Source organism: Paramacrobiotus metropolitanus, unplaced genomic scaffold (assembly GCF_019649055.1).
Source record: "Paramacrobiotus metropolitanus isolate TYO unplaced genomic scaffold, Prichtersi_v1.0 Parri_scaffold0000102, whole genome shotgun sequence".
Classification (NCBI taxonomy): domain Eukaryota; kingdom Metazoa; phylum Tardigrada; class Eutardigrada; order Parachela; family Macrobiotidae; genus Paramacrobiotus; species Paramacrobiotus metropolitanus.
In genome coordinates this window covers 434,331-460,592 of record NW_026570322.1, presented here as the reverse complement: position 1 = coordinate 460,592, position 26,262 = coordinate 434,331, and the positions used below count along the sequence as shown (strand labels likewise).

The 26,262-nt window shown below is 39.5% G+C and overlaps 4 protein-coding genes and 2 long non-coding RNA genes across 8 annotated transcripts; 2 read left to right on the top strand and 4 right to left on the bottom strand.

The window, feature by feature from the left end:
* The first annotated feature begins 6,045 nt into the window (after positions 1-6,045).
* On the top strand, positions 6,046-6,918 carry LOC129597290 (uncharacterized). Its single transcript, XM_055494774.1, has 2 exons — positions 6,046-6,404; positions 6,519-6,918. Exons 1-2 carry the CDS (start codon positions 6,287-6,289, stop codon positions 6,809-6,811), a joined length of 411 nt encoding a protein of 136 aa, XP_055350749.1. The 5' UTR covers positions 6,046-6,286; the 3' UTR covers positions 6,812-6,918.
* A 1,788-nt stretch (positions 6,919-8,706) lies between these two features.
* Positions 8,707-9,448, bottom strand: LOC129597294 (uncharacterized). The gene is made up of 4 exons (XM_055494777.1): positions 9,430-9,448; positions 9,217-9,356; positions 8,943-9,059; positions 8,707-8,870 (listed from the first exon to the last, which is right to left on the bottom strand). Exons 2-4 carry the CDS (start codon positions 9,271-9,273, stop codon positions 8,739-8,741), a joined length of 306 nt encoding a protein of 101 aa, XP_055350752.1. The 5' UTR covers positions 9,274-9,356; positions 9,430-9,448; the 3' UTR covers positions 8,707-8,738.
* A 777-nt stretch (positions 9,449-10,225) lies between these two features.
* On the bottom strand, positions 10,226-10,903 carry LOC129597295 (uncharacterized). The gene is made up of 3 exons (XR_008691549.1): positions 10,776-10,903; positions 10,531-10,635; positions 10,226-10,442 (listed from the first exon to the last, which is right to left on the bottom strand). It is a non-coding gene; the product is annotated as an uncharacterized LOC129597295 (long non-coding RNA).
* An 826-nt stretch (positions 10,904-11,729) lies between these two features.
* On the bottom strand, positions 11,730-12,779 carry LOC129597293 (uncharacterized). The gene is made up of 4 exons (XM_055494776.1): positions 12,651-12,779; positions 12,454-12,565; positions 12,191-12,310; positions 11,730-12,093 (listed from the first exon to the last, which is right to left on the bottom strand). Exons 1-4 carry the CDS (start codon positions 12,671-12,673, stop codon positions 11,965-11,967), a joined length of 384 nt encoding a protein of 127 aa, XP_055350751.1. The 5' UTR covers positions 12,674-12,779; the 3' UTR covers positions 11,730-11,964.
* A 3,964-nt stretch (positions 12,780-16,743) lies between these two features.
* LOC129597222 (septin-1-like) lies at positions 16,744-22,326 on the bottom strand. Of its 3 annotated transcripts, none has more exons than XM_055494690.1 (12): positions 22,062-22,326; positions 21,617-21,762; positions 19,991-20,128; positions 19,531-19,631; positions 19,332-19,403; positions 19,205-19,233; positions 18,966-19,039; positions 18,768-18,811; positions 18,363-18,409; positions 18,096-18,293; positions 17,563-17,679; positions 16,744-17,181 (listed from the first exon to the last, which is right to left on the bottom strand). In XM_055494690.1, exons 2-12 carry the CDS (start codon positions 21,744-21,746, stop codon positions 17,022-17,024), a joined length of 1,110 nt encoding a protein of 369 aa, XP_055350665.1. In that variant the 5' UTR covers positions 21,747-21,762; positions 22,062-22,326; the 3' UTR covers positions 16,744-17,021. The 3 variants fall into 3 exon arrangements, with proteins under 3 accessions (XP_055350665.1, XP_055350666.1, XP_055350667.1); XM_055494692.1 differs by having other exon boundaries at positions 16,745-17,181; positions 17,587-17,679; XM_055494691.1 differs by lacking the exon at positions 22,062-22,326 and having other exon boundaries at positions 21,617-21,896.
* A 2,039-nt stretch (positions 22,327-24,365) lies between these two features.
* On the top strand, positions 24,366-25,751 carry LOC129597224 (uncharacterized). Its single transcript, XR_008691543.1, has 4 exons — positions 24,366-24,470; positions 24,850-24,951; positions 25,164-25,270; positions 25,354-25,751. It is a non-coding gene; the product is annotated as an uncharacterized LOC129597224 (long non-coding RNA).
* Positions 25,752-26,262: the final 511 nt, after the last annotated feature.

Below are 26,262 nucleotides of genomic sequence, written 5' to 3'. Positions count from 1 at the left end.
TAAATTCGAATACATAGTAACTTCAGGATTTTGTTTGTGCATTATTTCATCAATCACCAACATTTATGAGTGTTGGGGCTGGATTCGACTAAAGCCGCGCACCTGGGATTTCTAGTGTTGGGTGTATTGTTCATATTGCGGTAATTGATGGCGCTGTCACAGTAGCAACAGCATGACGAATGAGCTAAATCAAAGAGCGCAGTCACGGATAATCTTGTTTCCACTAACGAAATATGTGCTATTTACGCCCTCGGGATCCAGCAGTCATAAAGTGGATGGTTCGGATAAAATCAAGATCAACAAAGCCATAAGAATTAATTTACAATTATTAGAAAGACGCCGCATGACAGAATTATTTTGAGCTGACACGACAGTGTGCTTAAGCAGTATTAATAAAGGGGTTGTCAATTATTTAGTTCAGTTACTTTATCCACATTATTATAATAATTACACGTATAATGATGTGGGCATGCATAATGCATATTATGCATACATATTACCCACATGTATATTATGCATGTTGGTAGAAGGTGGATATAATAATTTCAACTGTATCTATTGTAATATATGAATGTGCTTATATGAAGAAAATATAAATTTTGCACTGATGAATTTAATAATATTTATAGTTCGAAATGCAGTGTAATACGTGTGTCTTCTGCACCTTGAAAATAAAACGCTAGCCATATATTATACTTACTATCATGCCGGCAGACAATCTTCTGTTTGCCCGCCAAAAATTAAATAACCCGTGCTACTGTTTTTTCGTTTGCAATGATGCTGACGGGAATTTTTGAAGCGGACATCTTGTACATGCACTGCGTTTTTACGCGTTTTTTGCACATATTCGGTTTCTTAACACGCTTTAAAGTGATGGACATTTAAGCACGAAATTCGCCCACCAAAAATTTGAATTTAAAACTGTTAGTTCAGTACAGTATGTTCTGCACACAAGATTAAACGATGCAAATTTAACAAATAATTACATTTCAACGAAACAAAATTAGAACGTACGATCTTAGTGCGACATCTACACACGCACGAATGCCCCTGCTGGTGAATGTTGAGAATTCTAATAAATATTAATATTGCTTTATATTTACACAAACACTACTCTACAGCTAGGTCTTATGATGCAAACTAAACGCGTATGAGGTGTGCCGCTGAGACATTAAACTGTGCCGCATGAACATCTCATTAAAGATTGTTTGCAATTGACTTGACTACCAACTAAATTACTGCAAAATGCGGCATTTATTTTGTTTTATGGGGCATGAGCGGTAAGTTTGGTTCCAGTTTCGGTAGTCTTCTTAACTGCTGATTGAAAAAGGTGCTAATAAGCGTTTCCTTATTTTAGAAGATCTGACCATCAAAAACCGTTAGCATATTGGCAGTAAAATTAACCTGTATGGAATTCCCGTATAAATTAATGTTATGCAGACAATTTCTGTACTTACTCAAGCAAGTTTACATCCATTAGAACTTTTAAAAGTTTGTACAGCAGTATAGTGTTTGTTGAATATTTCAGAATGGAACACTCTTATTCTTTACAAGGTAAGACACAAAAAATATTAAACAAGATTTTTAACAAAATTATAGTTTGTTCTTTACTGTGCGGTCAAAAATGTTAATATTATCAATATATACAAAATGTATTGATACTATTAACATTTTTGTAGAGATGTTGCCTTCCAAACCACATTGCACCAAGCATTCTATCCAACTGCCGTATGTTTTAATGCGGTCAGTTTTATGGTGTGGGCTCAAACATTTGCCGAAATTGTTGAAATTTTTCATGGAAAACTATATCTTTCATGTATTTATATGGCCTCTGGGTCACATTTTGTTTATCCATTTTAATAGACAGCCTCAAGAGGAACCTAGATCTGGATGGCCAGAGAAATTTATATGTTCCTTTTATCTATAAAAATCTGTCTTATCCTGTTTATCTTTTATATATGTTTTATCCGTGCCCGGGCATCGGAAGCGGAAATATCTGAAGTATTGAAAGGGGCGCGTAATATTAGCCGAGGTACTTTCCTTGGAATTGAGAATTACCGGCCCCGTTTAGTTTTGTTTTGTTAGTTTAGTTACGGGTTTAGTTTTGTTTTGCAGCAGTCATTTATCGAATTATGCGCTGTACGCTGGCAGGCCTAACAGCCCTAATGTAAAATAAATCAAATTTGTCTTCCACTGCATACTACAGCTTAGGACAAAAAAGACGCATAGTCCCACCCACCGCATTCCGAACATATGCGGCGCAGTGCGCTGTACGACTCAGCTAAATATCCGGTTGTCGTACAAGTGCACTTGCCACATGCGTACGGATAAGTATCTGGGTATGGGGTTATGCGTCTTTTTAGTCCTAAGTTGTACATATGTTTATTACAAATCCTGTTTACTGTAATGCAAAGATTGTTAACTATAACTATACGATTTTTAATGGCCAACGGTCCAACGGTTTATAATGGTAAATTTTTATCTCATAAAATCAAACCAAAAAAAGTATACAATTTTCAAAATTAAACAAAAAAAATTTTCCAGTAGCCTAAAAGCCCAAAGGTTTTCACCTTAGGGTATAAAGTCTCCTTTAATGGAGTTTGGCAACTGTAGTTGCAATAATAATAATAATAATAAAAGGACTTTGTTGTTATACAAGCCCGTCTCAGCGAAAGCCGAACACTGTAACAGCGAAATCTTAACGAGGGAAGATAAATATATCATAAACAATTTACGCAGCCGTGTGTGCATTCCGTGATTGCACTCACTCTACAACACAGTTGCAGCCACAACCGTACTGAAGCAGGTATTTTCTGCATTTCTGTACGCATCTCATTGCCGGCTTTCACTGACTTGTGAGACGGGCTTGTAGCTGCTTTCTTTCGGTTTCGCCTTCTGTTCTGTGCGTCGCTTCTCAGAACATGCAGCAGACTGCCCTCCACAAATGCCACTGTCAGCTGAATAGTAAGTAAAAATTTCCGGTTTCCCGTAAACACTTGCACAGGACCGGAAAACAGAAGCGGTATGGTGCGGTGTAAGTATGCGTGGGTGCATGGCTATAACTGTAAGCAACCACAATAAAAACAGCATGTCAGTTTCGGCACATTCAAACTCTGTAAGTATTTTTATCAGCATAATTATCATACTATGACTTAAGATGATTCACAGAATCTGCAACGAGGTATTAGGTATTAACCCGGCTGGAAAAGTAAAGTGCAACTGTACGTCCATCCAGGTACTGTATATAATACATGGTGTAATACTCGTAATTATCATTTTGCGAAAGCTGTGCACATGACCACGGATTTGTCAGCAGACAGCACCAATATCCATACTTGGCACTGTCAGAAAACGAGTATGCACTGTGCCTATAATTTAATAGTACAGGTATTATAGCGTTAATGTTATGTGCAGCTAGTCCTCGAGTGCTTCTCTCCTTCCGAATGTTTTAGACAATGTCTTCTTATACTAAATTAAGTAAATTCTACTGGTGTCCTTGATATTTTAATATTGCCAAAAACGCTTTGAACAGCTTACAATTTTAAAAATACCGATTATTCCCTTACAGGATGCGATTTTTTTTAAACTTTATTTAGGCTAACTGCGATCTAGCTGCAAAACTGACCTGAGAGAATCTATGAAGCTGGAAAACTTTAGACCAAGTAAATGATGAAATTTTGTTAAGTAGCTGCGTATTAATAAAAGCATGCAGCGATGCAAAAAAAATATGAAGATCATTAAACGGTGTCTTAATTAGCATCTTACAGGCAAAAGTTTTCTGCTGTATGAATAAAATTAAGAAGACTGACATTCACTGCGAAACACTACTTGCGGAAGACAGGTGATTTCTGACTATGTTTAAAGACCACAGACCGAACGGTGGTAAGTAGTTCAAAGATAGAACCGCTTAGCTGGAATTGCATGGTAATTATGTTATAGTAATATAAGTTTCGGTAATTAATTAGCGTAACGCATTTAATATTGACTAGTGAATATATGTGTATTTAATATTGACTATTGCATATATTTATATATTGACTATTGATATCCCTGTATGTGTCCGCTATCTGTGCGGACTGGACGTTACACATCTTGTCCTAACCCTATTTCATTAGGATAGCTAAAGTCGATGAAGACCGTTGCAAACGGTATAAATAATGTTTACATTATTTACTCCACTATGTTTGCCTGTTTCCACAAATAAGATTACTTAACAATATGCTTTACTTGACACAATTTTGCGCTGTTAATTTTAATTTTGCGCTGTTAAGTTATATGCCATCGGTAAAATAATAAAAGTGAAGGTGATCTGTTATTACAGAAGTCACAATATTGATACAGGAGGTTTTGAATTCATTGTCAGTTCATGTAAGTATTGTACAGTCCGATTTCAGTATTTTATTTCTGTATTAGTAGGTGTAGAAGTATCGATATTATAGAGGTTAATTTTTCACTAGCTCTAAAGTTTTACTGCTGTTATTTGTGGCTCCTCCCCAAATTCGTGACGTTTAGCGCAAGACCGCTTCAGCCACGACGATAACTTGCGAAGTTACCGTAAGGCCTGCGCGCTTAGCAAAGCACTGCATATCCGGGTTGAGTTTAGGTGCACGTACGTACGTGCTCTGTATCCGCTAAGCGCGATGCGACGGATGCACACTTAACTACCATCGCATTTGCTTTTAATTTTGCGCAACTGTAATTTTAACAGCGTTCAGCGATCAGCCAAAAGAAAAAATTAACATGTCTCGATTAATTAATTAATTAATCGAACGCTCGCGTACTAGTGCAGCTACAGTAATAAAATAGTGACGTTGCGCAAACGCGCTTCTGGTGGCAGTTGCTTGTTGCTCGTAGCTTTTAATGTCCCTAATCCTGTCTGTCTTCTGCTTATCGTAGATAGAGCACAGGCAGGTTAAAAGGCGTTAAAATCTACGAGCTACAAGCAACTGCCACCAGAAGCGCGTTTGCGCAACGTCACTAATACTGTAGATCGAACGCTCGCGTACTAGTGCAGCTACAGTAAACCTGGTATTATTAAACTAAGTACTGTAATTCTAAATACGTACGCCGACGGTTCAGCCAATCCCGTGTTTAATATCCAGATAGATTAAATTTACAGAACTGCCCCCAGGGGTAGTAAAATCTTGGCCATCCCCACCCCAGATATTAAGTAACACCAGTATGTACTTATATGCAGTACTGCTTCAGTAAGGTACTGTAATGTGAGACCATGCACTTGCGGTTTTATTAAAATCATCTGAACACTGGCATGAGATAGAATCAACTTTTCACCCACTTAACCTGCACATATGATCTGAAATCTGTGATGGGATGTGACCTGTAACGTGTAGTTTACTGACCCGAAACCGTATACGTAACACCGAGGGTGTGTTGAATAATCACTGGGAGACTGATCGTAATAATTGTGATTTACGGTCTTATAATATCATCACTGGGTTTAGTACGACTCTTAGTACTAGTACTACTACTGTTCCCCCAGCTCGCGATCGTGGTCACAAATTATTAAGCGGATTACCAACTTATTAAACTTTGCGGCAAGGATTTCCAGTTGATTCGAATGCAGAATAGCAAATAAGTAAATTGCTAATCAATTTAAAAAATACGATAGTGGAAAATATCTTGGCACCACTATTAATGCTAAAAATCGTCTCAATATATTCGATACTCGAGTGCTGTTCGTCGTGCACAGACAAAGAAGCGCGAAAAGAACGCCACTAAGACAAGCGAAACCTGATCGTGGAGTTTGTCCTGTGAGTAATGAGGCGAACCAAGTACTGCTATCATTTTTATCTGATCTACAAAAATATTGCAATACTTGTGCAAGAAAAAAATAGATAACACCGTTTTATGCCTCCTTACAGCGTCTAAAAGTGCAGTTGCTGTTTTACTTGTTATTTTTTCCATGCAACCTTATATAATATGGACGAGTACATATAATAAGATATGTAAATGCAAACTAGAAACGCTTATACAGGAAAGATCGGTCCCGGGAAAAGAAGGAAGGCCATACGATGGTATCACATTATCGCGTTTTCTTGCGGTTTAATTACACAAACTCTCATGATGCTTTGAGAGATTACTTATTATAAGCTAGTGTACTGCAACTGCAGCCGGCGCGCACGACTTCGAGAAACTTTACACCAGCTAGAACCAGTGTGATAGGGACAACTCAATCACAACCGGCGGTATATGCAACGTTCTCAGTCTTGTATTGGGATTATTTGACTAGCACAGTTTTTTCATCACATGTTTATCGTTGAACAGAATGTCGTTCAGAATGTTTTTGCAATTCGCCGGTCAAACCGTCTCCGTCTTAATTCTCGTATTATTCGCAACATCGGATGCCCAAGTCTTTGGTCGGACGGACCCTATATCTCCCGGAAGTAATGCTAAAGAATTGCTGTTTTCAAACAGATTAACGAATGCGACAATTACGACCGTTGCCAACGAAACCCGGGTTAAGAGACACATTGCTAACGAGACAAACCGGTTGACAGGCGCTGCACAACAACGCTCGGCTGATGACGAGGAAATGGATTATGCTGATCTTTTGGAAGCTGAAGGCAGCGGCAAGGAGCCGATGGTACAGCGCTTAACTGTGGACACTTCACGTTTGAAAACACCGGAACCAGCCGTCCTCGGGACTGAGGAGATGGTCAACAAGAATGAGAATATGGTCAACGAGACCGATGTTGTAGTTAAGGAGTTGTCCAGGCTGAAAAGCGGCGCCAGCGCCAGGATGTCGCTGGTGGTGGCGCTTTATGTTTGTACATTGGTCTTTCTCTTTTGAGAGACTGTTTGTACTATCATATCTTTCACAGTCTAAAGCTCAACAACAAAAACAGAGAACTCATGAAAAAAGTGTTGTTCGAGTTCTTAGCTTTCTTAGTTATGGCAACGGGCGACATCCTGACTTTTGTGTTTTTTTTTCAATAAATAAAAATTCGATGCTGAAAAGACAGTCAACTTCACAGCATTTATTCGTCAATTAAATGGACTGATTACGCCGTATTTGTTCATCGGATACCGTATCGCCGCAAACGCGCAGCTGCGATCACAGCTTCGCTCATGGTATTCGTATTTTCCGGCGCGCTTTCGGTGCCGTCATTATATCTTACAGTATATCGGATATAACCGTCTACCGAGCGGCCAGGCCTGTGGAGCGATAAAAACCGTAACATCTGACATCCCGCTACAGTAGGTAATTACTGTACCTAACTGTAGTGGGATGTTAGGCTGAATTTATTATGCCTGTACGCGATGCCGTTATGTACAGGCATAATAAATTCAGCCTTTGGTTGTCGGCGCCGGCATATGGTTATGTGCGATGTAACAAGCTCAGCCCGGATGCGGCTACCAGTCGGCAGTATTTGGGCCAAGTGGTCCGGTTCTGGATGCGGCGATGGAACGGCTGCATCCAAACGATTTTATCCAGTCGAACGCGTTCCCGCGCGACGACGGTTTAGTGATAATATGCGTCCATGTCGACCGTATTGCACTATGTAATTGCACATTTTTCCAAAGAAAATGTCATTTGATTTCTTATTGTACCGTACATAGAATCGTAGTCTTTACTGCGGTACAGCAAATTATACAATAAAATAATGATAATACTGTGAATCTTTTCTAATAGACTAATACGTACACCCTCCGTTCTTAACTTTCTTAATGTTATAGAGGAAATGTTTATGTCTGAATGTTATGCTATCTTTCTGAATGCTATGTTATGTTTTTACTGTACATAGTAAGAGAGCTTCTAGCATCTCGTGTAAGCTTTTAAATCCGCATATGGCTCATAATTGTGCTTGTAGCGCCGCAGCTGAAACACGAACTGCAGCCGCTACACGAAACATTAACATGCAGTTAAAAAGCTTACCGATGCTACCTCCTCTGGCTTCTGTAATCGCTTTTCAGCAACATTATTAATCCGGTAAAAGGACGCTGATTATGACTGACTTGCACATTATTATTTCTCAACATAATTTTTAGCCGCAGGTGGAGAGTTACCCTACCTCCAATTAACAATGTGATAGTGCTGAAATTCTGAATGAATGCGGTAATGCACTTCTGTCAAGCAATCGCGTAGCCAAAAAGATGCCGTTTCGGTGCCAGTTTTTTCGGGTGTTCTTTTGAAATCTTCAACGAGAAAGCGAAGCTTTATTGTTGCTTGCTCATTGGAAAGTTTGTTATTGTAGTTTTATCAACATATTCACCAGTTTTCTGCTTCCTTCTACGGCCTACAGATACAAAAGGAGCATTAACATCCGCACTGAATGCCGGTGCGTAGCACTGTTACTGAATGGTAGCATGTCCAAAACATGTCATGTCGCGGCCACTACCGGGCAACCACGGTCCACGGGCGAAGAAGGAATTTTTCCGGCAGCGGATCTCTATACAGATTCAAAGAGGAAACGCTATGTGCGTGATGGGCACAATACCGGATCATGAGAAATTAGAGGAAATTTTCTTGTTATAGCCTGTTAAAACTGCTTTTAGTTTGTTGGTGTTTGTCAGTAGTACAGCACATTTATTTTGCACTGCATCAGTAATTATGTACCAAAACTCTGAAGAGCAAAACACACTACATTACTCGTTAGACCAATCGTGAATTTTACGGTCGGAGTTCGGTGGCCTCATACGGATATTTTCACTTGATGTTCAGGAGAAAGAGGAGGTGTCTTTTGATTTAGCCAATATTCTGGAGAGTAAAGCTTCGCTTAGGAAATGTATGTAATTGGATCATCTCGGCTAGCGTCCTTGACTCTCTCCAAATAGTATTTGCCGTCGAATATACCATGGTAGATACGGGCTTGGATGTATCTTTCGGCCGAACCAGCCCCAAGTCGGATCTAATTGAAAGGTGCGCACCGGTACTTTTAATAAATACGATTCGGCATGACGCTTATGCGGTAGATCTTTACCTTGACGATGTAGTCGGGATATACGACACCATAGAAATCCTTCTCTTTGGCGTATGACACCGGAGTGAGAACGGTATCACTGCTGACCTTGGCCTTGACCCTTATATCTTTGGAAACCTATATGCAGTTTGTTTTCCACAAACGTGACAAAAATTGGGAGCTGTTTTACAAGAAACGCAGACAGAAATGGTTTACGAATCAGACGTTTAACAGCCAGTTATTGGATTTGGCAGAAATAGTAAATACTGTAATTAGTCTCTACGGCAGTGCTTACCCAGCCGACAGGTGCGCCGGTGCGCAGGTGCGCCGACAGCCTTCTTGGCTTCCTCATCGACTGGCTTGGTTTTCGTGACTTCAGGTTTATGCGGTTCGGAGTTTGCAGCAGCGAATCCCACAACAAGCAAAGCGGAAACGCTGGAAGAAGACACGTTAATTTGCAGACAATGATTGTATAAGCGAAAAAAGACTGTTTGTTACAAAAACTTACACGAATAAAAGAGCCTTGGCCATTTTGTCGCAGTTTGTGTATTTCAAAAAGCAGCTGCTGACAGTTTATTATTCTGTGCCAAGTTGCCAAATGCCAAGCAATTGACGATCGAAAGTTAAGCAAACCTTTGCACTCGACAAAGTTTCTTGGGTTTTATGTCGTTTACATGAATGCGCATAGCCTTATATCTATATTACTAGACCGATCGTATGTGATGTGTAGTTGGAAAGAGATGCAGCAGTGCACTGCTCGTTGCGAAACCGGTTCAAAGCCATTGGAATCACATTAGCAAATTACTTCGAGTAATATTATTATTGTACGAATGGTTTTCCAAAAGAGCTGCTTTCCTTTATCTGCATAACTAACTAAATACATTTTTCGAGGTACTACATTAATTGTTACAGGTTTCACTGCTACTGTTTGAAGGTCAAGGAGCCGCTTCCGTTTGGCGACGGTTCGCCGATTTGCCAACACTTAAGGCGAAATTACGAATACTTACTTAACAGGCTGCACCTTAGACTATTTGTATATTGAGCGTAAAATAACAAAAGTAACATCCTGCAGCCCGAGCTGATTATTACTAATTCACTAGATACTAGTAATCTGTGTATGTACTTTCTATCGATGTGCAGACTCTAATATTATCGGAGTTGTTTTCACCAGTTTTATGCTTTTTAACCTACCGCATATGCATCGTCTCTTCAGCGTGAGCACTCTATCGCAAATCATAAAGCTTGCCAAAGAATCGTATTACGTTAAATACACCAAAGCATGGTAATTTTTAAGGTTAAATTTCCTTGGTTGCATAATAGCATATTGGCGCTATATGCAAGGAAGACAATAATTCGGTAATATCATTCAGTAATTAGCAAAATGACTGTTTATTCAAAGTAGGTAATGGGCTCGTCTCGCTTAGCGGTCTTGACGGTGCTCAAAGAGTATGTGCCGTTGAAAATACTCCGGTAGATAATGACATGGATATATCTTTCAATTTTACCAGCTCCGAGTCGGACCTAAACTTGGAAATAAACATAAGCACCTTTTTACAATAATTACGGTTCTGGGTAACGCTTGAGCATTGAAAATAATGCAGACCGTTACCTTGATGTAGTACAGGGTATCAAACCAGATGTGTACGGCATACGACAACGGAGTGAGAACGGTGCTGTTGCTGACTCCAGTCAAGGATCTGATTTCCTTGGACACCTACGCAGTTCGTTTTCCACGAAAGTTACACAGATTTATAAACACTCCAGAAAAAAACCTGACGGATGGATTTCTTACAATTCGCAAACCGTTTTCGAATTTACAGAAAAGCTGCAAGGATTGTCCTGGGCAGCGCTTACCGCATCGACAGCCTTCTTTATTTGCTGATCGGCTGGCTTGGTTTCGCCGACGCCAGGTGTCTCCGGCTCGGAGGTTGCAACAACGAATCCCGCAATCAGCACAACCAAAACGCTAGAGGAAGATACACAAAGAATAGCAAGCAGCCAGTAATTCTTATAACTTGGATGTGTTTCTATATTTAACGACTTACAAGTATAAAAGACCACGAGACATTTTGCCACGGTCTATGTATCTCGAAAAGCAGTTCTTAATTGGCAACCAACACGCTATGCAATGGAGTTAACGCTTTGCTGAGACGAACAATGCTTTATTGGTTTTTATATCGATAATATAACATGATCATATAACCTGTACCGATTATTATTAACACTGTGCTTATTAGTGTGTGTGAAGTTGCGGGAGTGGTTCATTTCAAAACCGGCTCGCAGCCACTTACTATCAATTACATTACGTAGCTAATGTTTCCGAAAAATGTTTTTTTTAAAGAGAACTGATTGTCTATGGACTATGACTACATACTCTAACGCGTTTTTGTAGCACAAGACTGGATAATCCTTTTCGCACCTGGGATGCATGCGAGAAACGCCACAGAAAAGCTGTAACTGATTACCGTTAGATGCTGACTCAAAGTTGCCTTATTTAAATTTTTACATTTTTTCCGAATGGGGAAGTAGAAGATGGCATGCACATTATAACGCCGCTAACCAGTAAGTGCTACGTAAGTTTCTTTCTACAGTTAAAGAAGAACTGTACAATAATGCGTACATATGGTAAGGGATTCAACGTAGATACTGACTATAATTATGTAATGATCAAAGGCTCTAATGGTAAATGGATGCGGTAATACAGTACAGACAACCTGGCGCGAACGAATGGAAATACCGTTTCCGTGCCAGTTAACTTATAAATCAGACGGGAACCTTGACCTTCACTCATTCTGTTTCTGTTGGAACTCTGTCAACATTTGCTTATTCGTATGTTTCAACCCACGTAACATTATTCAAACACATGCAGTTAGCGTAAATGTATAGAACTGTCGAACAACTGACACTGAGCCAAATATCGCGCTAAATAAAGTGCGAATTATTCACATGACCTTGAACTGCCTGCTAAAAGAGTATTACAAAAGAGAAAATTTAGTGGTGTTTCACTGTTGCAGTACACAGCGTGGATGGTAAGACGGTTGTTTTAGTTAAAGTAGACGATCGGATCCTCTTTTCTAACGTTCTTGATACCCCATAAATTGTATTTGCCCTTGTCCTCTCGTTTGATCTTGGCGTGGATGTATGTTCCTGCCGGACCACCTCCAAGTCGGATCTAAGATTAGAAAAGAAAATTTAATGCTGAGCATGTTACTGGTGCACTGTGCAGTGATCGAGAAAGTATTATACTATCTGTACAGGTCTTTCTTTACCTTGACGAAGTAGACAGAGCGGATGACGCCGGCATAAAAATCCAACTGGTTGGCGTACGTCTCCGGAAGGAGAATGGTGCCTCTGCTGACCTTGGCCTTGGCTTTTATTTCCGTGGAAACCTACCCAAAGCATTTTTCATGAATGTTACCAAATTCAAAAGTATTCTGCATAAGAATTCGATAGATGCGTTCAAAAATTGAAACTCGAATACGGTTTACAGATTTTGTAGAAATAATGAATTAAATTGTTCGATAGCGCTTACCGCGTTGACAGCCTTCTTTGCTTCATCATCAATTTTCTTGGCTTGCGTGACTTCAGGTGGATGCGGCTCGGAACTTGCAGCAGCTAATCCAGCAAGCAGCAGCGTGGAAACGCTGGAATAAGATGCAGGCACTGATTGTTATACTAGAAGTCGCGATTGAACGTTTTCATACATTAATGTAGATACTTTGTACTTACAGGTATAAAACAACGCGAGACATTTTTCCACAGCCTACTCAATTAACCTAAAAAGCAGCGACTGGAAGCGTGATATACTGGAAAGTGACGAAAAGTTTAGCAAACTGCCGCTATCGAAAAAGTTTCGCCGGTTTTAAGTACATAGCTCATAGCTTAGGCAGGAATGTGTAATTGATCTTATTGAACGATTGCTAATTACTCGATGTTGATGAGTCATTAGTAATTTAGTATGTTTATAGTTGGAACTTGGAAAGCGCTGCATGACTGGCTCGTTGCCGAGCCGGTTCAAAGTTCCTATCAGCCACATTAATTCGTTTTTCCGAAAAATGTGGTTTTTTCAAAAGAACTGTTCCCTAAATATAATGTGAAGAGTTGTTGGTTTTCCGAGTACATAATGCTGCACTTTTCAAAGGACTGCTCCCTGTTTTCCGACCGCACAATTAAATAGATTTTTATACACAGTAGTTTTCAGTTTGCGTTGAAGATCCGCTGACAGACAAGCCCATGCAGATAAGGTAGTACACCCACCAACACGCAAATTAGAGCTGTAGCTGGTCATCAAATGAGCACGTTTTTAATCGTTTGTATTCTGCACGGGTGTCTGAAAACTGGGGCATTTAAAAAGTGAATGCATAATATACATACCGGTGTATGGCTTTGTTCAAAGCTGCTCTATCTGAGCTCGCGTTTCTTGAAAAGTGGAGTGCATCTGGTTCTGTAATTTGTAACTGCTACAGTGTTACTACCTTCTGTTCCCCGGAAGTTTTCTGCTTTTCAATTCTGTTTCTCTCGAAATCAATTAACCTATACATGGTATGAAACCGTATGAGTATTTTTCCTTTCGCACCCTGTGAAGTTAACCAGATTTTCACCTGGAAAATAGCATTAAGTCTAAGAGGTGCCTGAGGTTTTTAAGCCAGGTCCGCCAGCGACCTTTTAACGCTACTACGGCTGTCGTAGGCCGATGTCACACGAATTTACGAAGGTTGCCAGTACAAGTTGGTCCCTGTACAGCATTAGAAATGACATGGCCGATCTCTTTCTCTTGATTTTATTAAGGCACGAAGTATTAATGTACATGACATTTTATTTTCTCGGTTAACATCATTCAGCAGTTATATCTGCAATACTGTACACCTAACATTATTTCACCAAAAGCAGTTTAGCACAAGCAAGCCACAGGTGGGTAAAACTGACAGGAATTCAATATTAAGCCAAAAACGGGATACTTTCTTGTTACCTGAATTCCTTGCTCGCCTATGGGCAGTGCATGAGAATACAGGCAAAAGAGAATCCAGTAAGTACTATAATATACATAACATATTGTTATATAACTATATTAATCACCAAGGGACGGTTTATTCAAAGTAGGTAATCGGATCCGCTTGGCCATCGTTCTGAATGCTCACTAGAAGGTATTTGTCCTCGAAAGTGTGGTAGACGCGGACGTGAACGTACTTTGCGCCTTGATCAGCACCAATTCGGACCTATTATTCGTAAACACAATCACCCATGTTTAGTGACTATAAAGTACAGTAGGCTACTGTGTATGATACGGTTGGGAACGACGCTTATGCAGTGTATATTACGCCGACTTTACCTTAACGAAGTACAGGCCTTCCACGCCTCTTTGAGGAGCGTACGACACCGGTATAAAAATGTTCGTGTTGACCTTAATCTTAGCTTTTATTTCACTGGCAACCTACAACAAGCAGTTTGATTTTAACGAAGGTAAATGTAAAAATTAAAAGTTTCTGTCGAAGGAAATGAGGGATAGGTTTATACAACAAAGTTTATTCCTGAAGTTGCAGAAAAAATATAACTGCATAGTGTTCGCGACAGCGCTTACCGCAGCAAGAGCCTTTTTGAATTGACGTCCTGATTGACTTCCTTCGGTTCCTGCTCGGTTCCTTCGACTTCAGGTTTCCGCGGTGCGGAAGTTGCAGCAACCAGTTCAGTAAGCAGCAGAGCCGAAACGCTAGAAACAGACACACTTGCAGACAATTAACTGTACTTGGTGGAAATTTTTACAGAAAGACTCACAGGTATAAAAAAGGACGAGACATATTGAGCCTGGCAAGCCGATACACTGAATAAAGTAGTTGTTATTAACGCTGAAAATTGCAGCCATTTACCGAAGTGAACAAAACTTTCTTTGGTTTTATCACTTTTTTATTCTCTGTACATGGAACCAGTCGCCTGACAATGTACCGATTAATTGTTAAACTGCTTCCGAGCCTGTAGGGAACTCGAAGAACTGCAGGAGTGGTTCATGTCATGCTGAATCATAATTATTACGTCCAATTACGGCGACTCCACACTCCAGTAATTAATTCTTGCTAAAAACGGCTTGCCTGTAGCTATTGAACGCATAAATAACCCATGTTCATGGTATAACTCGTATGATACTGCATAAAAACGCTGAGTGCAGTATGTTCTATTCTCACTTTGGATCCCCGCAAGACAAGTCAAGATCAAACTGTACACGTGAATGGTAATGGTAACCATAACATTTTGTAAATATTTTGCATGGTTGTAGATCATTATTTGAATGTTTCGATATCTCTTTGATGTGGGACTTACAAAAGGAGCTAATTACTATTAGCTGAACATATTAATATATAAAATTAAGTGTAAGCAGTTCTTTGCTTTTTTTTCGTTAGGCATCGTTAGACCGGCAGCAAATGTAGCTGTTTGGTGGTGCCGGCGTTGGTACTCTTACCCTAAACCGCGCGTGCACTTACGGGAATACATTAATTTTTGTTTTTCGATTGCATTTTCACCACATTTTCATAAGCGTATTTTTCATTGTGATTTCACAAACGGACCGGATGTGCACAAATAGCTACATTGACACTGCCCTGCATGGGTGACCTTTGCTACGCTTCGGTTGATTAAGACAGCTTAATTGCATATAAGTAAGTAAATGGAAATTCTATAAATACATACGTAAAATGCACTCCTGTTGTACTCTTTATACTGTACTGTCTGTACAGTAGTAAATAATAATTAACATTTTAATATTATCATGGTTGCTATGCAGCTGTTGGGAGTGCTGGAAGAAAGTAAACGATACAAAATCTACAGCGCTGGAAATTTTAGTTTGTGCGTTTTATTGTAACGATCATCCCATTTTTTAATTGGAATTACCCCACGTCCGTTTTATCGTTTTTTATCACTATGCTCAGCTTACGTCTGTGTCTCGCACTGGCGCTGACCGTGGCCGCGGCTACCGCCCAGATGTACAACTACCCGGACCAGTACGCCTACTATAGCCGCCAGATGGAGCAGGCCGCGCCCTACTACGGACAGGCCGCCCGCTACTCCGGCCACGGGATGCCTGCGCCCTACGCCCAGGCCGGTGAACGCGAGAGGAGATGGGCGCAGAACCAGCAGCAACATTATGGTGGTATGGGGAGTATGGTCCGTGCTGGATAACTGAAAGGTCAAGGTTAATGATTGGTTGGTTTGACCAAGTTGTGTCGAAAGGTCATGTTTTACGATATGTGCTGTCGATGACTCGATGTTACGTTTTTTAGCTAAGGTGTTAACGGCGGTTGTGTGTTATGCTCATATGGAATAAAAGATGGGCTTGCCCGGTTGAATGCGAATTATCCTATAAGCCACCTTATATCCAGAAAAAAACCAGAAAATCTCATTGCAATTTAAGATCAACAATTAGTAAAAAAATAATTGCTAATGTTGACCGCTTCTAGACAGTACGAATTTACAGTATATATGAAAAATCCACCCTTTAATTGAACTGCAAACAGCAAAACGGGTTTTTTTCATAAACTGTAGCATTCATCTCAAGTTCAGTTAATTTCCCTGGATTTTTATTTTGCTTTTTACGCTGCGGTCGAAGATCCGAGAATTTTGACCCGTCTGACTGCAGTTTCTCATGAGTCGACACCCGTCCGACCTAAACTGATGCCTATAATTAACATATTTATAATTTAAACATTTCATGTAAACAATTCAATGTGACTGCTGGAGAGAAAATTGTGAAGTGGACCTACACGGATTTACAGTTCAAAACCGAAATAAATGTACATTTTTCTGAAAGTCAGTTTCTGAGACATGACCTTGATAACCGTGCAAATAACCAGTTCATTTTATCCAACAAAACAACACCATGGAAACATGCACTTCACCATCGACTTAAAAAACATTCCCTCATAAAAAATACAAAAAATTGTGGTCCGACGAGATTCACAGCGCGCAGGAATTATTAAGCATAGTACCATAAACAACGGCAGAGCATACAAACAAAAAAGGAAGCGCAAGATTCAGTAAGGCAGCAATGCGGAGATTTTTAGAAAATAACAAACAGATTATGGAAAAAATCAGCTGCAAGGCAAAATACACAATTTACACGCGGCTGTCACGACCCGGAATGGCATCGAGTTTGGTCTGCTGCTGCAGCTGCTGTTGCAGACGCGCCATGTGCTCCTGCATGCGCTTCAGCTCAGCGTCCTTCTCGCGCAGCAAACGGTCCTGCTCGCGCTGCTGCTCACCGATAGCGTCCATCCTGAAAACGAATTTACATGTGTTAAACACCTTCCATAGCAACCAAATATATTTTTAAAAAATAGGTAAAGTGAAATGATAATTTCCTCATCCTGAAATTGTGCGTGCGGATAAAAAATGCCAGAAACTTTCAAAAAAAGCAACCAACAGAAGTTAAATAATAATTTCTTCACCCTGAAGTTCACGCTCGGATAAAAAAATTCAAAAATTCCCAAAAAAAGTAAAGGAAAATAATAAGTTTTTAAAAATGCTGCCCGAACAACCAGAAAACCTAATTTTTTTAATAAAGGGCGATCGAAAATACCGAAAATCAAAGGAAACAGTTGTGAGAAACATTCCCGTTATTATGGAATTTTATTATCAACGAAATGGTATAATTTGCCTGGATTCTGACGCCTCTCCATACCGTTTGCCCAGTTTATCTTTGAGGAGGCGTTCCGACCGGTAATTCTCGTAATGGACATTATGCGTCACTTCTTGCAGATCGGACATCTGGCTTCTGGAATACAGCTCAAAAACTAATTATGGACAGAATAAAAAGCATAACTAAACCATAAATAACACAAAAAAAAACAGAAATATGAGCATTCAAATTAAATTCGGATAAAATAATAAGAATACTGTTTCAAATTCCAAATTTTGTTAAAACGCAAATCAGTTTTGTTAATAAGCAAGTCAATTAGAAAATTTACAAAATTGTCATAAAATTAAACCAGTATTTGTTTAACTGGAGAAATTTATTTCTAAAAATTAATAAATGTGGAGATGCAAAATCTGCTACGTAACTGATTCATACTATGAGAAAATATGTACAATTTTTTCGCATCCATAAATCAATGTTTTAACATATTTTCATTGTGTTGTCTCTCAAGTAAGCACGAAGCCGTTAGAAAACAAGTAGCAATTATTCCGTACATGATCATGGTGCGCAGCGCTTTGCAGTCGGTCCATTCGCCGTTCTCCACATCGAGAATGCCCCAGGGGTAGGCACGTGCTAAGACTTTGTGGTTTTTCATTTCGATGGGCGTATTACTGCCGCACACCGCAAACGGCATACACTTCTTGATGCACGCGAAGGTTTCTTTGTACTCGGCATCATCATCTTCGCCATCACTGCAGAACATGCGAGATAATCATGTAAAACACCGTGAAAACGCGTGGTAAATGTATCCACCGACTTACGGCATCTGGTACACTTTGATTTCATATTTCTCAATGTCCCGCGCTAACTAAACCGACAACACCAAACATTTATTAACTGCTACCATAAATATTGTCAACCATTAAATTTACACTACGCTTTTCTCTGACTTTAGTGCAAACTATTTATTAACTTAAATAAATACTGATTTTCTGAGTATTTTTCTCTAACCATGTATGGAGCAAAATTACGTGTTAATTATTATCATTTTTCTGGTATAGTTACCCTACAGCATTACTTAGCACGCATTAATAATGATTCAACTAAGCGAATCCACTAAAGTTCTACACGCGCTTCACAACTCAAATCCGTCAAAAAACGGTAATTCACGCTTTAACATTGCACTAGTACAGTATTCGCTAATCAATAATTTCAGATTTACGTACTTGGTCCTTTTTGGCAGCCAGCTCCTGTTTCGTCAAAGTGTCGGCTATAAAATCGGATAAGCGTGCACTTAAAACAGGAATGCGTCAAGGTCTGATTACTGAATTATGGCAAAAATGGAATTTAATTATGGCCGTAATGCTTGGGAACTCTGTTCGAGGCTACGGTGCATAACAGAAAACGGAGGAGACAATTCTTACATTTAGCGATAAGAGGAATAACGTTCACTTTTGATCCCACTGCCTTCAGAAATTTGACATCCAACGGCTTCAGTCTACAACAGAATAACCCAGCATCAATAATCATACCACACTGATTTTCTGGAGTAAAATTTTAGCAGACGTTTATGTACACTGTGCGGTAAAAATAAATTTTACGACTGATTCGAATCATTAATCTGCGATAAACACAAAATAAATAAATATGATTTGCAACTTACCCGCGCTGGTATGGCTCAATAAAATACAACTGCAAGTATAAAAATAAAATTTATCATAAAAGTTTGATACAAATCGCAGCAGTTGACTAAGCTTTCATTAGTTTGTTGCTTTGTCGACAAATCGTACCAAGCAATGCACACGGGTATCCAAAATGTGACGACGATTAATTCCGCTTTCATCGTTGAAATATTTGTCAAACTACAAGCACAACAGGAATTATTATAAATTTATAATTATTATTTCTAGAATAAAGTATGGGTACATAGTACGCCTAAAAGTCAATAAAATCGCAGAAAATCAAGAAAATTAATTAATATTTCTTTACCTGATCATCAATATATTTAATAATGGGATCGGGATTGCTGGTGTTGTTCAAACTGTCGCCATAACCGTGACTGTGTACTACGGTTAAACGGACTTTCACGCCTAAAAGAATGAACTCTCAATAAAAATATATAAAAGTATAAAAGAAATAAAAAAAACAGCCAATATAAACAGACGAGTCAACATATCATTTTATGCTTCTTGCGAGACCAAAATAATGCAGCTAAGAAATGCAGCTAAGAAACTGATCATCAACCCAAAAATTTATTCAACTATTGTATTTCATACGCAAAATTCATGGACACACGATACCAGTTGCAATTAGAATAAGTAATTCATACCCTTATTTAAGGAATTCATAACAATTTTTTCACTTATTTCAGGAAAAAAAATTCAAATTTTTTTATCAGTAAACTGCGTAGGCTCCAGGATGTATACGATGGTACTGGCAAACATTTTACCTCGTTCTTCAAGTTCAACGGTCGATGGGTCAAGGACCACTTTACAGTCAGAGAAATCCACATGTTCCGGTGGTTCATTGATGATGTCCGTATGAAATATGCTGTTGACCACGGTCGTCTTCCCGGTACCATCCCGACCTGCACACAAATCACAGCGTCTATTAACAACCTTAATCTAATCGAAAAATAATGTGTGCTATTTATACAGAGTATTCTTCGAAAAGCAAAACACATCTACGTGAAATTAAAACAACCACAATGTGTAAACGTGCGTATTTATAAAACACGACTTTTTCCGTCCGTTTTCCTTTTCCCGGCATATTAACAGCACTGCCACAAATTGTAGTTTCAATTAGATTATTCATGTTTTCAATGACTGGAAGTAATTTTAGATTTTCAAAAAAAATGTAGCAATCAAAGCTAACACTGCGAATTGAATGCAGTACAGCTGTTACTGCTCAAGTAAAATTTATGCTGTTAATCTAATTCGGAATTGCCAGCGTGAATTATCGAATGCCTTTTAATTTTAAACAATAACACAAGAGTTTCAGGCTTTTACAGAAACAGAATTTAATGAAGTATCAGACAATTTTTATACTTCAGGTTAAATAAATCATTAAATCTTGGATAAAACGGATAAAATGCAGATTACGTTAACTCGATGTAAAAAATTAAAGATACCCTAACGTGCATGATACAATATCGTTAATACTAATCTTCATGTTACGCAAAATTTAATTATGTGCAAACAACGCATGGACATCGAAACATAAATGTCAAGTAGCGAGGTGCCATTTTGATTAGGTCGGGAGCTTGTAAAGACGAAATTCGACAAGTGTAATAAACAAGTGTCAGCAGAACAAGGCCACCTCATCGGCCATTCACACACACCAGCACTCTTTAGCTTGTGCGTGGTAATTTCTGATCGGCATGCGCTAGCACGGAATAGCAACTGCTGTACATACTGCGCATAACGTTAACTTGCCAATAATTTTTCCAACAACCGTTACTGACTATGATCACTGAATAGTAATAGTATGCAACTGAAATCTCCAAAAAATATGCTATATACGTATCGTTTTACGGTGCGCTACTCGTCTGCATACAGCATCGACGGCAAAACTTAAGAGCAACAAAACGCAAAAATAACAAAAATCAAAACACGAATTTCCAGATTAATTTAAGACAGGTAATTCGGGAAAAGTGGGTGCATTTTTGAATCCACTCGGCGAGAGTTAAAAATCGTATCACAGTGATCAACAATCAAAAAAATAAAATAAAAAATAACTAGTAAATAAAATAATCAGTAATTTTTATTGTAACTGAGAGAACTCACAATGTAACAATAATGCATGTTATTTCTTTCCGATTTAATTTCTTTGTCTTATTTCTGAATTCTAGAATCTAAATCGCGCGACTTAATAGTAAAACTTCCACGATTTACTCCCATCACGAAGCATAATTTTAAAACGACATTTCAGTACGTAATCATCAAGCCCTCTGCCAATACAACTGCGAAAAACATAAAATATTCGAGAAAATCGAAAATGTGTAAAAATACTGGAACAAAAAATTCAGAAAAACTGGTAAGCTCGGAATAAATGTGCCACAATTTTTCTCACTTACCAACCACCAGCAGCGTGAACTCAAAGCCCTTCTTGACGGATTTGCGGTGGATGAGGTTGGGCAGATCGGAGAATCCCACGTAGCTCATTCCGGGTCCCCCGACATCCACGGTCTTCTTGCTGCTCTCCATCCTCAACTGCCGCGCGCTGCACAGACCCAATTCGTCACGTTAAAGAACTGCACTAACAGTAGATTCTCCAAAAATGATACGGCAACATTTGGAGAGAGCTGGAGGGAGACTGGTGCAGATTACAAACAGTACCAAATCTCACATTACTGCATACTAGTCACCTAGGGTAGTGCTGTACAAAAACTCGTAAGCCTAAGGCCCTAAACTTAAAGCCAAGGATGTTGGGTGGTTAATACATGAACAGTGCAAATTATGCTATTTTCACCAAGAAAAATCACATTGAACACGTACTGTACGGTTAGTTTTTTTACATACCTTGAAGGCTACGTAGAACAGAAAACGAGAAAGACAAATCAGAGAAAAAACTCAGCTGCGCTGTTATAAGCTCCTACAGCGTACACTGCACACTGCACAGTGATCAGTCCGTTGCAAATTTGCAGTCTCCTCAATGATAAAGTTTCCACTGCGAGATCAGCAATTTCCCCTACAACAATTTTCGGGGGTTCATGCGTTTTCCAAGATAACGGAAAAGCCTGAATAATGAATGATCTTTGGAGATACCATACGGATGCAAGTACCAAAAAACCAATTTAATAAAGTACGGATTTAAAAATTAATTGTATGTAGTTATTACAGTACAACGTCAAGCTCCGTGGTGAGCCGTTAATGCGACAAACCGCCCATCTGCAGCTACCACAGCGTTTGCGTCTGAGCGCTAAATTCTTGTTGAACAGTGGGCATGCCATAGCTTCCGGTACCCGCTTTTGCATGTGTTTTGCTTTGTTTTTGTTTTGTGTCAACTTTGAACTGTCCATGACAGCTTTAAGTTGGTAAATATGTTAAAATTAATTTCCCTATAATTTTTGTTAGTTGTAAAATAATTTTGTATTGCAGCCTGCTGTCGAAAGTGCAAGTTGATAATGCTGTAATGGTGGTATTTCACCGTATTTGTGAATAACTCAAATTTTGGCAGCGACGATTTTTGAATTTTTTGTGGGGTACTTTATGTCAAGACTGTCGACATTACACCTGAAACTAATTTTTTAACTTAAAAAATAATTTGCACCGAGCGCGCTCGAGGTGCTGCAATAAGTCTTCGTCAAGAGCATAAAATTTGTCTGAAGCCACGAAGAGCGTACGTCACGCTTTTCCAATTCCACAATCCCAGTACCATTGCCCAGTCGGTAATGGCGCTCGCGCTCGTGCAATAGTGTGGTTCGCAACCACCGCTAGTTTATTCTCGAAAACATTTCATTTTATCTCGGGCCGTTCCTGGCCAGCGTGCATGCAGTCGATGCGTACATAACATACTGAGCTCTTGCAGCGATATCTGCTAAAGGTCACACTTCCCTTGAATTAAACATCATGCATGCTCCACTACGTTTTAAAATAATAGCAATCTACGCCGGTAGATATTTTTAAATTATCGATTCCTTCTTATTCTTGTACAAAGCAGAGCGGTAATAACTTTTTTTGGTTATAGCAATCAGATTCATCCCAGGAATTCTGACAGCATCCTTGAATACGGCGAAAATTTCATGCAGTGATATCGAAAATAACACAACCATACTGGTATTACAAATCACCGCAAAATTCCCGACCACGGCACGTAGCGACTACGGAACGTCGACCAAATCAGATCCATATAAGCGTTGGCCAATTATGTAACACGTGCTGCGAACCAATTACCATTTAAATAACCGCCACCGGCCACAAAACCGCATCGCCTATTTCGTAATAGTGTGTGTTTCCGCTCACGCAGGGTACCGACAGCCGCGAGGGCTTACACAATTGCCAGCGTCCCCTATATATTATCGCGGGAAACGCGGTAAACAGCAGGGACACGGCTCATTTCCATAATGAATCACCTGTCTACTGTTCCCTTCCAGACAATCGTGTGGCCCTCCTGGTTTTCGCCGGCAGCTGCGCCGGTGTGCCGTAACACAATTGGAATTGTTTTCTCCTGCTGCGTAACGATGCCAATCAGCCATTGCCGGCTAACTGCTTCTCCAGGTAATTTCCGTTTGCCGGCTGCTGTTGTGTCTATATAAGAGATGGCCTTGAAAATCCTCGGCTGATCGTTGAGTAATTTGTATTGTAGTATCCCGTTTTCGCTCCTACAACCGGCATTATGAAGCGCAAGATGGTTATCTGTGGATTGTACATCATAACGGCACTGTTGTCAATATGCGCAGGAGTAAAAGGTGAAGAGGTTGCTATTATTAGTAATTACGCAACGGGTTAATACTTCAAGAATCTATTTTCTTTTGTAGGAAGCGATCGTGCAGGGGATACTGTGTTCCTGCTAGAATCGCCACAGAAACGAGAGGTAATGACAATTAATTAATTTAGTCACTGCAGTCATTTACTTGTCGAAACCCGAAGTATACTAACTCTCGGTTTTCTATTTTACAGAACATGGTATGTGGTTTTCCTTATTGGTGATTGCAAAAAAATGCATACAAGATCTATGTAGTTGTATTTTGCTTGATGACTTATCCAGATTTTCTTTGCAGGGAGAAACGGTAAGACGGCTAACGCTTGGTCAACGCTGCGTAATTAATTTACGCTAAAAATCTAAACGGCTTGCAGTATGGTATACAAAATTACACAAAACTCCTCCACTGTAATCATTTTTGTCACAAATGATCTGACCCTTTTTCTTTTCCTCTTTGTACCTTGCACGATTCCGATGACCGTGACTAATGGCGATTGTTTTAGCTGGTAAGTCTGGGATACCTATCAACGCTAAGTCTTGAACATCGTACCAAGTAATTTTCGTTTTCTCTGATAACTTAGAACCTAGGTAATTTAGTTTCGCATTTCGCACGCATATTGCGTTGTAGTGATTGGTGACTATAAATCTATAATAACATGAAAGTTTAAAGAAAACCTTGTTATCATATTATGTGCATAATATGATAATCACCCTGACAGAAGCGTACTTAAGCCTTTAAAAATCAATGATAATTTTTTGGGAATGATAGCTGCAACTAACAAAAGGTGATGAATGATTTTGCAGCCTTTCGTATGCGGAAAAGTACGAAGGCTTTTATATGTATAATATAATTGGCCTTGAACATAAACCTGTCTGCTTTTACAGGCATGCCTGGTAAGCACAAGTTTCTGTTTATTCACCCCGTAATCACTTTGACCTTAACCTCCTCTTCCTGTTTGTCTGATGGATGTCCAGATCGATATCCGGGTAAGTGCACGCGCAGAAAGTCGGATGCTTTGTTTATGTACGCAGCCGTACTCTGTACGCATTCCTCTTGGCTGCTAGCACAGGTCGACAACTGAGAGATACTGTACCCTGTACTTCCTAGGCGCCTCAATTTGTTAGGCTAGTTGTCGCATTTGAATCTGTTTTGACAGCGTCGTGACTTCTTTCTAAAGAATTTCATGTTTGTGTTGCAGAATTGTCCACCGGTACGTAGAAGCATGTGTGCCTCCTTTAATCAACTGACTCCAGCTTTAAATGAATATTTCTGCAGTTTTCAAGATTCGGCAAGCGAAGCGTTGAGGTAAGCTAGCAATTGCCACTTCTTCCAGTTTTATATAATCAGAAATAGTTTAGTCATAATAATTAATTTTCCTTACTACTCAGAATGTGGAAGACATTCCCTATCCGGTGCTGCTGAAGGGAAATTCCAAGAACCTAGCGGAAGTACTCTGGAGACTGTGGATTCTGAGGGACCTGACCGATATGTCATCTGCTGGCGGCGTCAACGACCCCGTCTTTCAGTCGTCTTCATAATTTTTGTCATCTTCGCTTATGGGTTGCCTGCTTTTGAGTTTTGGTTATTAAGTCCTACCTATGAAGCTTCCGAAACATGTACAAATTATTTCATGCTGTATAGCTCTCAGTTTTTCCGTCAGTTTATTTGTTTCTGAGTTTTCTGCATTTCTTTTTGTAGCGCTACGTCCGTCGCAAAGCCCTTAGCTTAAACCGCTCGCAAACTCGCAATACATCGGTTGCATAACTGTCATGACAGCTCTAAGATTTTAGAAATCTGCAAGCAGTTCTCCTAATTAATGAAGGACTGTGTACATGGATCTTCTGGAAGTGTCCAGTACGTGTGTAAAGGTAGTATAATGTAGCAAAAGCAAAACAAAAACAAAATGACTAGCATTGACTACATATTACTGTAAGTGAGTGAGTGTAGTTGACAGTGTAACAGTTACAAAGTACCTTGAAAGTAATTACCGCATACTCGGTATCCTCTGGGCCAATATGAACATAAAGGCCATCGCGTTAAACACAACTACATACGAGCAGCACAAGTGCACAATTATCTGCACTTTTATCATTCACTGTGCCATTCCGGAAGTTAGTCGTTACAAGTCACGTAAAGCCAAGTTTCATGTTTTCGACAAACCACCACTTCCGTGAATTTAACCGTCTCGTTCCACGGAAGCCCCTTTTCTGACCAACTGACCTGTGAATTGCTAAAGAACGAAGAGTGATGCGGCGTACTATTCAATGTGCAGTATATGGAAATATCATCCTAAGCAG

Excerpts from the sequence above, each read along its gene's own strand:
- LOC129597222 (XM_055494690.1), bottom strand. The coding sequence starts at position 21,746 with ATGGAGAGCAGCAAGAAGACCGTGGATGTCGGGGGACCCGGAATGAGC. Across the intron at positions 19,040-19,204 it reads ATTGAGCCATACCAGCGCGG|ACTGAAGCCGTTGGATGTCA; the intron begins GTAAGTTGCAAA and ends ATTCTGTTGTAG. Across the intron at positions 18,812-18,965 it reads TATTCCTCTTATCGCTAAAT|CCGACACTTTGACGAAACAG; the intron begins GTAAGAATTGTC and ends CCGATTTTATAG.
- LOC129597290 (XM_055494774.1), top strand. The coding sequence starts at position 6,287 with ATGTCGTTCAGAATGTTTTTGCAATTCGCCGGTCAAACCGTCTCCGTC. Across the intron at positions 6,405-6,518 it reads GGACCCTATATCTCCCGGAA|GCGCTGCACAACAACGCTCG; the intron begins GTAATGCTAAAG and ends ACCGGTTGACAG.
- LOC129597293 (XM_055494776.1), bottom strand. The coding sequence starts at position 12,673 with ATGTCTCGCGTTGTTTTATACCT. Across the intron at positions 12,566-12,650 it reads TCTCGCGTTGTTTTATACCT|CGTTTCCACGCTGCTGCTTG; the intron begins GTAAGTACAAAG and ends ATCTTATTCCAG. Across the intron at positions 12,311-12,453 it reads CAAAGAAGGCTGTCAACGCG|GTTTCCACGGAAATAAAAGC; the intron begins GTAAGCGCTATC and ends TGCTTTGGGTAG.
- LOC129597294 (XM_055494777.1), bottom strand. The coding sequence starts at position 9,273 with ATGAGGAAGCCAAGAAGGCTGTCGGCGCACCTGCGCACCGGCGCACCT. Across the intron at positions 9,060-9,216 it reads CCGGCGCACCTGTCGGCTGG|GTTTCCAAAGATATAAGGGT; the intron begins GTAAGCACTGCC and ends AACTGCATATAG. Across the intron at positions 8,871-8,942 it reads ATCCCGACTACATCGTCAAG|ATCCGACTTGGGGCTGGTTC; the intron begins GTAAAGATCTAC and ends CCTTTCAATTAG.